Here is a 14,658-nt window from a genome sequence, read left to right on the forward strand (position 1 = left end):
GAAATAAAGCATAGGGAATATAATCAATAATATTGCAATAACTTTGTATAATGATGGCTGGTAACCACACTTATTGTGGTAAGCATTTCATAATGTATATAATTCTGAAATCACTGTTGTACACCTGAAACTAATGTAATATTGTGTGTCAACTATACCTCAATTAAAACTTTTAAAAATAAATATAAATAGGGATGCCTGGGTGGCTCAGTTGGTTAAGCGTCTGCCTTCAGCTCAGGTCATGATCCTGGGGTCCTGGGATTGAGCCCCACATCGAGCTCCTTGCTCAGCGGGGAGCCTGCTTCTCCCTCTGCATGCCACTCCCCCTGCTTGTGCTCACTCTCTCTCTGACAAATAAATAAAACCTTCCAAATAAATAAATAAATATAAACAAACCAGACTGGGGGAAAAAAAAGTGTGCAGACAACTTTTTTAAAAAAGCACATTGAACCCGTAACACCTAGTCTAGATTTTAAGTAGTTTTTCTCTTATCTTTCAAGGCGGACTTAAATCCTTTTTGAAACACTGCAAAATGTAAACAAGTGCCAGTTACCAAAGCCCATGCCTAAATCAGTCACTATTCAACTACCACAATACCTTGGGAAAAAGAATACCATACTGTATAATCTCATTTTTTCCTTACTTACTTAGCATATATACATTCCTTCACTACTGTCTATTTTCCTGGATTAATATGAGATTTAAGTTAGGGACTATATGTGAAACACTTGGTAAACAGTCATGTTTACAGAAATATATAGTGTTTATATATTAAAGGAAGATGAAGAGATTGTGGGGTGATACTATTTGAAGTCAAAGTTTGATCCTTCAAAGATGAGTAAAACTTCTTTAAAATTCTAATTCAGGAAATAAACTCATGTTAATCACTAACAGTACTGTATATTTTAATACCTGGCAATTCTACGGAAATTATATCCAACAATCTTAAAGTCTTTTATTGAATTCAATCAGAAATATACAGGGTTTTTTTGCAATCATAAATATAGAAATAAATGAAAAATGAATTCTATGACATACCTGGACCAACTCTGAATTTACAAAGTAAATAAAAAATACTCGGTTCTCATTTTATCAAGTGACTCTGACCAACAAGTGAAAAATACATCATTCCTGTTGATGGTTTCTTGTGGGATTCCTTGAGTATATTTTAAGTAAATAAAGACTATATTAGACTACAAAGCAACAAAGAGATTTACAGCAGAAGCACTGATTAAAATGATGAACGTCCCCAACGGTGGAAGGAGCATTTTGCCAGAGGATGCAGAGGGATGGGTTTTGGGACCTGGAACTGGAACTGGAACTGGACCTGGAGCTGTTAATGAGAACACACAATCATTGACACATGTCATTTCTGATACCCAGTTTCATGCACCTAAGCCATGTATCCTTAATATGTAGACATTCAAGTTGAGCTACAAACTTTCCTAAAACACTAACCAGGAACAATGTTGAAATAAATATAGTTCATTACAGATTTCAGGCTGTATTTTCATATATTATCATCAGGGTGTGTGTGCTGACACAGTTTTTATCTAGGATTCCACAGCCTTTTCAATATCTATATAGACAAGATACTTTTTGTTGTTGTTCAAGTTCTCTAGAATTTCTTAGCAATTTTTTGTTTTCATTTTCTGTATATACATGCAAGGTAAAGTTTGATTCTATTTCAAGACGATATTTCATATGTATATGCTAATAGTTACCAATATGTGATTAAATTCAGCTGCATTTTTAAACACGAAGCCCTGCCAGCTGAAAAAAAAAAATTAACTTTTTCCCTCGGTACACGAAACACTGGTCTGGAGGAAACGGTTTCCCTTTCATCTGAACTAGTGAAGAGAAACAGTGGAGCCCACTCATAGGATGATGATCTGTTTCACACTCCCCGTAACTGAATTATGGCTGTGTTTTGGTTCAGACTGTACAAGGGAAGACTGGGAAGTATCCAAATGGGATCACCACTCAGATTTCATACATGAAGCCAAGAGAAACAGCCAGTAAATTTTATGTCTTTAACTCACATTATCAATTTACTCGCCATAATTATAAAAATGTAGTTGTATGTATACAGATGGGGAAAGGGACAGGCAGGTACAATCATACATTAGTTTGTTACTACAGAGCAGTGGTTCTCAAGGGAGCAGTACTGCCCCCTAACAGGCAGTTTGGAATTTGTCAGGGTATATATATACATATTTTTTTAAGAGTTAAATTTGTCGGGGCGCCTGAGTCGCTCAGTCAGTTAAGCGTCTGCCTTCGGCTCAGGTCATGATCCCAAGGTCCTGGGATCAAGTCCCAGATCGGGCTCCCTGCTCAGCGGGGAGTCTGCTTCTCCCTCTGCCTCTGCTGCTCCCCCATGCTCATGCTCTCTCTCGTTCTCTCAAATAAATAAATAAAATCTTAATAAAAAGAGAGTTAAATTTCTTTAATGGGACCATCCCTACTAAAACTGTCAGCATGTGCTGAGTGTAAGGAAATCATGAGTTAGAATCTTGATCCTGAGCATTTCCTTCTTTTGTTTTTAACCTTTTCCAAAATTTTGTACCTTTCATAAATCATTTCCATCTGTAGGTGATCTTTAGGATCTCTAAAAATAGCATACTACTTTAGTTGTCTTGGTTTTTTTTTAATTTTTATTTAAATTCAATGAACACATAATGTATTATTGGTTTCAGAGGTAGAGGTCCGTGATTCATCAGTCTTATATAATACCCAGTGCTCATTACATCACGTGCTCTCCTTAATGTCCACACTCAGTTATCCTATCTGCGCCCCCCCACCCGTCTCCCCTCCAGCAACCCTCAGTTTGTTTCCTATGCTTAAGAGTCCTCTTATGGTTTGCTGTCAGGTATTTTTTGATAGTCACAACAGTGGGGTAGTAGAGGGCTCTTTGGCTCGGGTCATGATCCCAGGGTTCTCGGGTCGAGCCCAGCACCGGGCTCCCTTCTCTGCAGGGAGCCTGCTTCTCCCTCTCCCTCTGCCTGCTGCTTCCCCTGCTTGTGCTGTCAAATAAATAAAATCTTAAAAAAAAAAAAAAAAGTAGAGGGGCTAGATATCTTGCAATGCTCTGGACTGTGTTTGCACCAACCCACTTCCACACCAATTTCAAATGCACTGGCAGACATACATATAAGTTAATAACCTATTTATAATGCTTAAGTCCAGAACCTGAATCAGTTTTACATAGAAACAAAATATTTTTGGATAGTTCCAATAAACCTCAGTTTCTATCTAGCTTCTATTTCTTGCCTTTCATTTTCTTAAACTTGCACAGAATTGCTTCCAGTCTTTTCTTAAATCCAATTTGTATAATTAATACAATCACCTGTCCATTATTTCTTTTAGTATAATGTAGGCACTTACATATTGAAATCTATATAATTTTGTTATAAATTATAATTAGGACATTACATTGATATTCTTATGGGTACAAGTAGGTCTTCTTATCTACGCATGTTATTCCAGACACTACAAAGGCTTTATAAATATTTGTTATAAAAAGGGAGAACTGGGTTGATAGGGTTGAGAACCACTGCTCTAAACAAAACACACAGCTGAAAATGACTGAAGAAATTAAGTTACTCCCACCATATACACACTAATAAGCATTTGGATATGACATTATATCCCATATTATGATGCCTTAAACTCTTGAAGCTTTGTTCCTGTTACTGAGGAAAAATAAATTTGTCACTTTTTCTATACTGCAGATCAGACATTTATCAACTAAGGAAATGAAATATTTCATACCAGGATTGCCGGTATCTTCTTGACTTTTGTCTTCTAAAATATAAACAGATTTTGAGTTAATTATATTGTACATCTATTTATCCAGAAGAGAATAATCTGATTAAGCAAACTTGGTTATCTCTGAAAATGGGCCTGAAGGGCAGAGTATTAGGTTTAGATTTATGTGTGGGGTTGAGGAAGCGTTTAATTTTTACTCACTTGTGCTCTTTGAATTTTTTTTTTACTATTATGTGTATGTGTTTCCATTAAAAGAAAGATTAAAATTTTATTTACAAAATAGTATTTTCTGGACATTGAACTAAGATTCCCAAGTACAACATTAATACCTATCATTTACTAAGTGCTTCCTATGCATCATACTTTGTGCAAATGATTGATGTACATTGTCATGTTTCTTACAGTCTCAGTAGGTAGGTATAGTTATCAGTATTATACAGATGTTCCTCAAAACTTGCATAAAACCACAGAGGTAATGAATGGAAGCAATGTCTAATTTCAAAACCTCTGCTCTCAATTACTATGATACACGACCTCAATTATAATGCTATACTAGCACTGAAATATTACGATATTGCCGTATTTTGACAGCTTTGAAGCCAAATACCAATTCTTGGAGCCCAGGATAGAGGTGTATTTTCTATAACTACATCTGGTTGGAAGACAAGTGTCATATGACAGAAAGTGAACAAAATTTGAAAAGTGTGAGTCCTAGTTTTCTCTTTCTAGTCTTTTACAGGTTCCTTAAATTTCCTATATTCCATATCTTCATCTCTAAAATGGCAATAACAATATTTAAGTGGATTAAACAAGATCCTGTGGTAAATGTTTTTTGCCACTTTTAAAAAGCCTGTACTACACAAAGCTTTCTAGGTGAGTGCACAATACAAAATATTCCCAGCAAAACCTGGTGGCCTATTTTTTGGAGGACATGGTAAGGGCAGTGAGGAACACAGAATGACTCGTCTCAAACACACCTCTTTGATGATGCTGTTCCAGTTACTACAGATTCCCTCACAGTAGCCACGTTACCTTGGGAAACCTCGTGTCCCATTCTGGAATAGACCCCTGCAGCAGGAAGCCAACTGTTCCAGCTGCAAGTCAACTGTCTTTTTCTTTGCTTAGCCCAGAGAGCCATAATAGCGGCCTGCTGCTCACACTGGTTCCTCAACATTTTCTCCCTCTGGCTCGCAGACTGGGATATCAGAAGCTGAACAGCCCAGGTGTTTTCCTTTGCCCTCGCAAGACTGAGCTAACTGAATGATGATGGTAAAGGACCCAGAAAACCATGATACCTCCACCCCCAATAAAGAATTTATTACCAGGTTTTTCATCCAGTTGTACCACTTTTATTCCTAAATGAGAAAGAATTTCAGATAATAAGAAAGACAACTACCATTTACTACTATTTTAAACTACCATTCATTTTGCCAGACTTTATCTCATTAGGACTTTAATCAGTCCTGCAAGACGTTTTCTTCATTTTACAGATTTGGAAGCAGAAGCAAAGAAAAGTGAAATAACTTATATATAAGTTACCCAGAGGAAAATGGCAGAGGAGAGACTTAATGAAACTAGGGGTCTACACAGCCTGTGTTCATTCCCTGCCCGGCTCAGCAGCTGCCTTTCAGATAACCACTGGCTTGAAGGAGCCAATGAGAACACTACACAAACTCAGGTCACTGAGTTGAAGGGTTGTAGACACACAAGATGTGTCATCAGTGTTGTTAGAGGTTCACTTCAAAGTTGTGAGCAAACAAACATGTGGCCCAACGTGGCAAATCCAGGTGAATATAAAAGAGCTGCTGGACCTTCTCTCTGGGCCTAAATCTGTGAGTGAGGCGATTAACTGTGAATATGCTGTCTTTGTATACAGCACTGTGCTATTTCCATAGACAGCGATGTTAGGCAAAGCTCAGCACTGTGCTATTCATTCCATAATAATAAGACATACCAAAAATTATTTTCAAAATACTGCAAGAACTCAGGAGAAAAGATTTAAGCATTAAATGGGGGCTTGAACCCTGAGATTCTGTGTTTTTCTAGTCCTTACAGATATTCCCATAAGGTAAACATGACAATTATTAGCCGTATTTGAAAGATAACAATTCTGAAGCAGAGAACTGTTAATACTGTCCACAGCTCTCTTGGAAATTATGTCCACTTTTTAAAAAATTTACTTCTCTTTGTCCCAGGAAAAAAATTAAGTTTAGAGACTTTTTCCTCCTCTGTAAGCATTAAGTTCTAAGCCCCTTCTGAGGAACTTGACAGAAATTACTGTTCAGGGCGCCTGGCTGGCTCAGTCGGTTAAGCGACTGCCTTCGGCTCAGGTCATGATCCCAGGGTCCTGGGATCGAGTCCCACATCGGGCTCCCTGCTCTGCAGGGAGCCTGCTTCTCCCTCTCCCACTCCCCCTGCTTGTGTTCCCTCTCTCGCTGTGTCTCTGTCAAATAAATAAATACAATCTTTTAAAAAAATAAAAAATTTAAAAATTAAAAAAAAAAAAAAGAAATTACTGTTCAGTTTCTCTGGCCACAGAAGCTCAAGGCCCCTCAATGGCCTTGTTCTCACCAACAGCCTCACACTGTTTAAATACCTATTTGACATTTTCATGATTATATCTTATAGGTAAGTTAAATCTGCCATGGTAAAATAAAACTGGAAAAACACTTGAAGAACCACGTCTTAAGGAATGGGTGGGTACTAGGTCGTAAGTTAAGAGACGTGGGTCCTTTATTCACTTACATGATCTTGTACAAAGTACTCAGGCTCCCCTGCATTATCTAATGGTGACAATTATAACTATACCCCCCAAATTGGCAGCTTCCTCTCTCATATGCCAACCACTGCTTACCTGGTAGTGAAAACATTTCTGGAATTTTCATTCCTAAATGAGAAAGAAGCTTTCAGTGACTTACAGTTTGCTCCAGTGAGTGTATTTTCCCACCTCTTATCTAAGTGATACAAGTGCCAAAGCTCCCACTGCACTGTAGTTTCTGGCTTTTTATTTGAAACTTCTGGCTATGAGAACCCTCGCTGTGCAAATCCACTTCAAGCTTAGAGGAGTCTTCTGCCATGGCACCGCACACTGAGTTTGTCTATATGCCAGAAGACTATATTTTGTTACCTTTCAGCTTTCGTGTGAAGCTGAAGTTTCTGCCGAGTAACGTTAGCTGTAGAACCTAGAAGGTGCTGGCTTGCATACCTCCAGGTCCCAGCAGCCTTGCCTTCAGCCATGCCCCTAAGAAGCTAACTTTTCTGCTCCAGGAACACATGTATACTAGAGATGAAAGACTCTTTTTTCCTCTCTACTCTCTTCTCCAGCTAAATCTTTGTAGAATGGCTAGTAGGCAGCTGTAAGGGAACGGTTAATGAATAACAGTCTCATGATAATACATTCTTTAATGCCTGGGGGAATTCTTCTCACCTCATACTTGGGCCCAAAGGGTAAAAAGAAAGCTGTCTTACCAGGTATTTGGGTGGGTTCATGGCTTGTCATACCTCAAGACAGAAATGAGTATTAGTGTTAATCAATTATCTTGCACTGTGAATACTCTCTTTTGTCTACACCCTCCCCCCCAACCCTAAAAAAAGTAACAACAAAAACACCTTTCAGTGGCTCTTCATTCTCTGACAAAGCCCACTCCTTAGCCTGGACTTTAAGAACTTCCATGATCTGGCCCCTATCTCTCCAATCTTATCTTTATAAGTCAGTCCTAGTACAGCAGCTTTTAAATGAAACAGTACTGAGTTTAAGACTCTGTGTGAGGGCGCCTGGGTGGCTCAGTTGGTTAAAGCGACTGCCTTCGGCTCAGGTCATGATCCTGGAGTCCCTAGATCGAGTCCCGCATCGGGATCCCTGCTCGGCAGGGAATCTGCTTCTCCCTCTCCCACTCCCCCCATTTGTGTTCCCTCTCTCGCTGTGTCTTTCTCTGTCAAATAAATAAATAAAATCTTTAAAAAAAAAAAAAAAAGACTCTGTGTGATTTAGTTTTATTGTCATTATAATTATTAGCTCTAGGGCGCCTGGGTGGCTCAGTCGTTAAGCGTCTGCCTTTGGCTCAGGTCATGATCCCAGGGTCCTGGGATCGAGTCCCACATCGGGCTCCCTGCTCGGCAGGAAGCCTGCTTCACGCTCTCCCACTCCCCCTGCTTGTGTTCCTGCTCTCGCTATCTCTCTCTCTGTCAAATAAATAAATAAAATCTTAAAAAAAAAAAAAATTATTAGCTCTATGATTGGGCAGGCTTCTTAATCCTTCTGAGCTTCAATTCCTTATTTATGCAAAAGAAATACATCATAGGTTTGTAAGTAAGTGATGATTAAAGGAAATAAGTCATAAAAGTGCTTAGTACACTGCATGGAATCCCTCTGTTCTGGCTTAACTCATTCCTCAAACTCTCCATGTCCAGTTAGTCAGCCCTTATGTTTCCCGCTAACCTTGTAGCTAGTCGCAGAGGGTAAGGAAAAAGATCACTTACCAAATAAGACAGTGGACTCCTGGCTTTTCATTTCTAAAGATGAGAACAGAAACTCTTTAGTGAAAAATGCAATCAACTTGAAAATTAATTTAATCTTGTATTTATATGGCTATTTACAGTGAAAAACTAAAAGCTTTGAGAGATGGCAGGGACCAGGGTAAAAGGGGAGAAAATTTAATCCACTGGAGCTTGACTGACTTATGGTGAGAACAACTATGGCTAGAGACCCAGGCTCTCTCCTAGATTAAGCAAAACAACAGCTCTTTGTGATTTTTTTTTTAAGATCAGTCCAAAAACTCCAAACTACATTTGTCATATTAAGAATAAAATTTGATTACATAATACATTATAATTACAGATAATTTGGAAAAACACAGGAAATCATTAAAAATTACTCAGAATCCCAGATCTCAGAGCTACTCATCCTCAATATTTTTGGTATATCTCCTTTCAATTTCTTTGCTATGTATATGTACATATACATTTTTAAGCATTTTTTTCCAGCCTTGAGAGATGTAACTGATAGACAGCACTGTGTAAGTTTAAGGTGTACAGCATAATGTGACTTACATATATTGTGAAATGATCACAATTAACATCCAGCATCTCATATATTTTAAAAAAGAAAAAAATGGCTTTTTTCTTGTGATAAGAACTCTCAAGATCTACTCTCTTAAAAACTTTCAAATGTACCATACTGCTGTACTACTATACTCATCCTACTATACATTATATCTCCAGTACTTATTTCTCTTACAACTGGAAGTTCGTATCTTTTGACATTTAAGATTTATTTATTTTAGAGCAAGAGAGAGAGACAGAGAGATAAGCAGATTCCCTGCTAATAAGCACAGAGCCCAACATGGGGCTTGATCTCATAACCCTTAGATCATGACCTGAGCTGAAATCAAGAGTCGGATAGCCAACCGAGCCACCAGGCGCCCCTCTTTTGAAATTTTTAAATAAACTGCTATTACAGTTCATATGTTTTTATATATTTTACTTGCCACTATATTATAAGCACTTTCTCATACTTTTCAAAAATATGATTTTTAGGGGCACCTGGGTGGCTCAGCATAGAGTCACCTTCTCTCCCTCTTCCTCTGCCCCTCCACTGGCTCACATGCGTGCATGTGCTCTCTCTACAATGGATAAATAAATCTTTAAAAAAGATATGATTTGTTTAGTATTTCATTATATGGATAGTATTTAACAATACCCAACTGTTGGACACTAAGGTTATTTATAAATTTTGGCCACCACACACTGTAAACATTTTGTACACAAATCTTTATTTCCTTAGTACAAGGATATAGGATATAACACAAATGTGTTATAACTAGGTTAAAAGGTATGGACTTTTTAAGGCTAGTAATACATACCATCAAACTGTCCTTCAGAAAAGTTCCAAATTTTAATCTTACCATTAATTTGTGAGTGTCCCTGCCCCAGCACCCTTGAGGACATTTGAGTAATACCATTATAAAAAAAGACAAGAACAAAAACTTCGGAATGAGCTGTACTTCGAAATATACCAAATAATCAGATGGATATAGCTAAAAGCATCTATTACTCAGATTGCTGGAAGCAGAAATAAATACAGAAAACATTTTAATTTAGAAAAAAATAACGCCATTTTTTAATGCCCCTGCCCAACACCCTAGGTTACAAGAGTTTGTAATTAGTCACACCTTCCTCTATCCATATAACAGCTAACATAAAAACAGAAAATATGCTCTTTAGTATATGTGCTGCCAAAGTGAGCACAGAAAATATACTCTTTAGAACTAGTTCCTCAGGGCGCCTGGGTGGCTCAGTTGGTTAAGCGACTGCCTTCGGCTCAGGTCATGATCCTGGAGTCCCTGGATCGAGTCCCGCATCGGGCTCCCTGCTCGGCAGGGAGTCTGCTTTGCCCTCTGACCCTATCCCCTCTCATGTGTTCTCTCTCATTCTCTCTCTCTCAAAATAAATAAATAAAATCTTAAAAAAAAAAAAAAAAAAAAGAACTAGTTCCTCATATCATGTCTCTAAATGCTCTGTCGGTCATCTCGGAGTTAAACAGAAGAGTTAAGTAAGAGACAAGGCTACTGCATCATCTTTATAAAGGTCTATCTATATAACTCAGGAGGGCTCTGATATACCAAACTAGTAAGCTAAAGTGGGTTCTGTCTTCTTCCCACTTTTCCTTACTGTGTTATGCTTACCTGTTTCCATCCCTAAGAGAGCTATATTGCCAATGAAAACCCCCAGAGTTTACAAAAATGTCTTACCAGGGTCTTCAAGGTTCTGGTCTTTCTCACCTAAGTTATAAGAAGAAACTTATCCATTTTAATGATAAAAAAAAATTGAGAATAACTATAGTTACAGCAAACTATTTTCAGATATTAGAGCCACAAAGAACCACTTGGTATGTCCAGTAAACTAAAGCTACTAAATTTAAGTGTCAGCCAGAATCTAAATGCACCGAATTGGGCTGGAACCTTCCTCTGGCCCCTTTTATTAAGAAAAATCAGGGAGACGAACCATGAGAAACTATGGACTCTGAGAAACAAACTGAGGATTCTAGAGGGGAGGGGGTGGGGGGATGAGTTAGCCTGGTGATGGGTATATTAAAGAGGGCACATATTGAATGGAGCATTGGGTGTTATACACAAACAATGAATCATGGAACACTACATCAAAAATTAAGGATGTATGGTGATTAACATAATAAAATAAAATTAAAAAAAAAAGAAACCACTATCCTGTGGACATTATGGAGAAATAAAAAAAAAAGAAAGAAACAAGAGAAAGAAAAATCATCACATAGAGCAAGTCTCCTGGGGATCTCAATGAGGTAGAAAAATGTCCGTCTTGAAGAGTTAGCTGAAGTCCATGTGAAATGACCAGTAAAACTTGTGGCTGCAATGGGCCAATAAGAAGTGCTGTTAAGCAAGTCCTCAGGGGCTTCACGTGAAGCTTCACAAAATGCTTCACGTCCGGGCAGGAAGTATCTTCCAAACATCAAATAAATTGCATACTTAAGGAAAAGCCAGATGCTTTCCTCTCTTCAGTAAAGAAAAACTTACTGTAGCTAAATGGGCCAAACACACAAGGAACTTATGCAAAAAAGTGATCTGAGTCATATCAATGGAAGTGGAAGCTTAATGGGGAAAGCATCCAATCACCCAGATATTTTAGTCAAATAATCGCAAACATCAGCATATTTGACAGATGAAAATGAGTAGCTTTTCTGCTTTCATCTGGATGTGTGGTGCCACACAGGCTAATCTCAATGACGGAATACAGAGCTATATAACAGGCCCTCAGGCCTGTCAAGAGCAACTAGCCCTTCGGGACCTACCAACCTTACTCCCCAGAATGTTTCCGTATTATTCAGATCTCCAGAGACACAACCTTCCCATTAACAAAAAGTTAAGTTTCCCCCAGAATAAATTCTTTTTTCCCCATCTCTTTTCTCTCAAGTTACACCTTCATACCTGCAAAGTACTCTTTCTTCACTAAGAAGTGAATTTGCTAAACAGGAAAGAGCTACTAAATACTAAACATCCATGTAAGGATTATTTTTAAAAATTAGAGCACACTTACCAGGGCTGTAGATATAGATGGGTAGATGATGTTCTGAAATACAAACATGTTTTCATTACCTAGTACTATGCTCAGATGTAAGTAAATGTCAGGTTCAGTCTATTTTTAAATGTTTATTAATAAAAAAGATTTAACTTGGCTTCCAAAAATACAGTAATATGAGAAATATAAAATTTCAATTTCAAAAACAAATGGGTATGGATTTTAACTACATGAAGAATTCACAGAAAAACTAGCCAGGAACACAGCTAGAAACAGAACTTTATAGTCAAACTTTTTAACAAGGAAATCTTCAAAGGGATCCACCCAAAGCATGCATTAGCCTAAAGCACTTTCTGGAAACTTTGGTTCAAATCTGTTGGGCTTATCTGATAAAGCTCCTCCTCCTAGAATTCCTGTTTATCTTCCCAAATCTTTCCCATGGTCCTCTAAGGAAGATTATTTTTGTTACCTCCTCCTATTTTTCCCTGAGGAAGGTCAGACAGACCACATTACGATTCTGTCCCCTCAGTCCCCTTCAGCCATATCTATATTCCTTTCCTTTTTGGTCTCCCAAATGTTATTTCCTAAGATATCAAAATATGGGAATATGAATCTAGCACTGTGCATAGGAATCATGTAGGGACATTCAAAAGTCCTTAAGCTCCTCCAAGGACAGGCGAGGGTGAGAGTGGCATGGTCCTTGCACGCCCAAGGCAAACGCAGTGTTTGAGAGAACAGCCACAGGCAGGGCTGGGGGTGGAGCGCAAGCCACAGAGGCTCCTGGGCCCTCCACCTGACGGGACGGTGGTGGTGGTGGTTGTAGCAGCACAAGCAGCAGCACAAGTCAGCCTTGAGAAGATGATGGCTGCAGAATGACAACGGGGTGGGTGGCTCTGACCCGTATCGGGAGACAGCATATTCCCATTCAGAAATAATACTTTAAATGCATATCTTACCCATGTTCTCAACACAATTTTCAGTTTTTAGTCCTGAAACATGAAGATAGAGCTTTATTAGTTAGATACTCTATGCCCTAGAAAAGATTTCAAAGATTTTATTTATTTATTTGACAGAGAGAGACACAGTGAGAGAGGGAACACAAGCAGGGGGAGTGGGAGAGGGAGAAGCAGGCTTCCCGCTGAGCAGGGAGCCTGATGCGCGGCTCGATCCCAGGACCCTGGGATCAAGACCTGAGCCAAAGGCAGACGCTTAACGCTGAGCCACCCAGGCGCCCCTGCCCCAGTAAAGATCTCAAATTGGTCTTATAGCTACTGGTAATCTAATCTGTCAATTTTAGTCTATCAGATCCATAATTTGGTGGGAGTTGAAATGCGGAACAATTACATTTTTGTACTCACATTACAGCCATTTAACAGCAGTATGATCTTTGACAAAACATCTAATGTTTCGGGAATTCAGTATCCTTATCTGTATCTTTCACTGGGAGTTTGCTTCAAATAACCTCCAAATGCCCATCCAAGGCTAACACTTTATGATTCTATTCTATGATTAGTTGGCAAACGTTAGGAGAAAAATTATGTGTCTAATTAATCTTCTCTTCAGATACTAAATGTCCTCAACAGAAAACCTATCCTTTTACTATGACAATTTCTTTTTTAAGAGAGAGAGAGAGAGTGAGAGGGCATGTGCATGCACAAGAGCAGGGGGAGGGGTGGAGAGAGAGAATCTTAAGCAGACTCCACGTTCAGCATGGAGCACGACTGTGGCTCAATCTCATACCCTGAGATCATGACCTGAGTCTAAATCAAGAGTCAGACGCTTATCTTACTGAGCCACCCAGATGCCCCTATGACAATTCCTATTCACTGGACAAAAGAATCTCAATCAGATCTTAAAGATCCTTGGATATATAAAGAAAGATCCTTCACATTCACATAAACAAATGGTCTATCCCAGAACACTGATCTATATATGTAAGGAAATCCATAGTTTTTGGAAAGCAAGAATATGGCATCTATCACTGTATCTTTATAAGGCCCTAGACCCTCTTGCTGGGTCTAGGGCCTTATAAAACTAAATCATCAGTGCTGCAGTGACTCCTCTGAGACATGACATCCAGGGATATCTGCTAGCCTGCCCAACAGAGGTTAAGGCAAGAACTTCAGTGGGAGGACGTTTAGATTTGGTGCCAGCATGAGCCACGGAGGGCCTCCAAGAATGCCAGGATGGCCTAGAGTCCTATGGTCTCTTCTCCATGCCTGGCTAATTCACTGATCTAATCTGGATATTCAGCTACCTGAGGATGAATCTCTCCATATAAAATGGGGGAATCCCTAAGAGATCTGGCTTCACTATGAGAGATGTGCTTTTCTGTAATCTGCTCTCAAATCCTGTTCCATTTGGGGAGTTTGAACCAAGAATCTAGATGACTTGGTCCAGTTTCTACTGGTCCAGGAAATGGTACAGATCTATTAGAATCTGGATGGTGCCCTGAGGCTAACCTTAGGTCTCTAGCTAAACTAGAAATTAAAAAACAAAAAACAAACAAAAAAACAGTCTAGAGACTAATAAAAAATATCGCATTAGCAGGAGATGAATGAGTGCAAGTCTCACTCAGAGGGCTTAGCTGAGGGTGAGGTAAAGATGAGGGAAGATGTAGCTAAGAAAGCTATAGGTATAATAGATTCAGCCAGGGGACTAGACACTGGGGAATTTTTTTTTTTTTTTAAGATTTTATATATTTATTTGACAGAGAGAGAGACAGGGAGAGAGGGAACACAAGCAAGGTGAGTGGGAGAGGGAGAAGCAGGTTTCCCACTGAGCAGGGAGCCTGATGCAGGGCTTGATTCCAGGACCCTGGGATCAACACCTGAGCCGAAG

General features: G+C 38.9%; 1 protein-coding gene across 3 annotated transcripts in view; it reads right to left on the reverse strand.

Moving 5' to 3' along the window:
* Positions 1-930: 930 nt before the first annotated feature.
* ART3 (ADP-ribosyltransferase 3) overlaps positions 931-14,658 on the reverse strand; it is a 145,431-nt gene continuing 131,703 nt past the window's right edge. For 2 of the 3 annotated variants that reach the window (XM_035004766.1, XM_035004767.1), the window contains exons 4-12: positions 12,774-12,806; positions 11,836-11,868; positions 10,518-10,547; positions 8,248-8,280; positions 7,237-7,269; positions 6,623-6,655; positions 5,091-5,123; positions 3,772-3,804; positions 931-1,333 (exon numbers count right to left, since the gene is read on the reverse strand). In XM_035004766.1, coding sequence (XP_034860657.1) covers positions 1,194-1,333; positions 3,772-3,804; positions 5,091-5,123; positions 6,623-6,655; positions 7,237-7,269; positions 8,248-8,280; positions 10,518-10,547; positions 11,836-11,868; positions 12,774-12,806 — 401 coding nt within the window. In that variant the 3' untranslated portion in view covers positions 931-1,193. The remainder of the gene's footprint in view (positions 1,334-3,771; positions 3,805-5,090; positions 5,124-6,622; positions 6,656-7,236; positions 7,270-8,247; positions 8,281-10,517; positions 10,548-11,835; positions 11,869-12,773; positions 12,807-14,658) is intronic. The other variant, XM_035004768.1, reaches the window with a different exon arrangement.

The sequence above is a fragment of the Mirounga leonina genome, unplaced genomic scaffold (assembly GCF_011800145.1).
Source record: "Mirounga leonina isolate KUSES-001 unplaced genomic scaffold, KU_Mleo_1.0 Mir_129, whole genome shotgun sequence".
NCBI classification, from domain to species: domain Eukaryota; kingdom Metazoa; phylum Chordata; class Mammalia; order Carnivora; family Phocidae; genus Mirounga; species Mirounga leonina.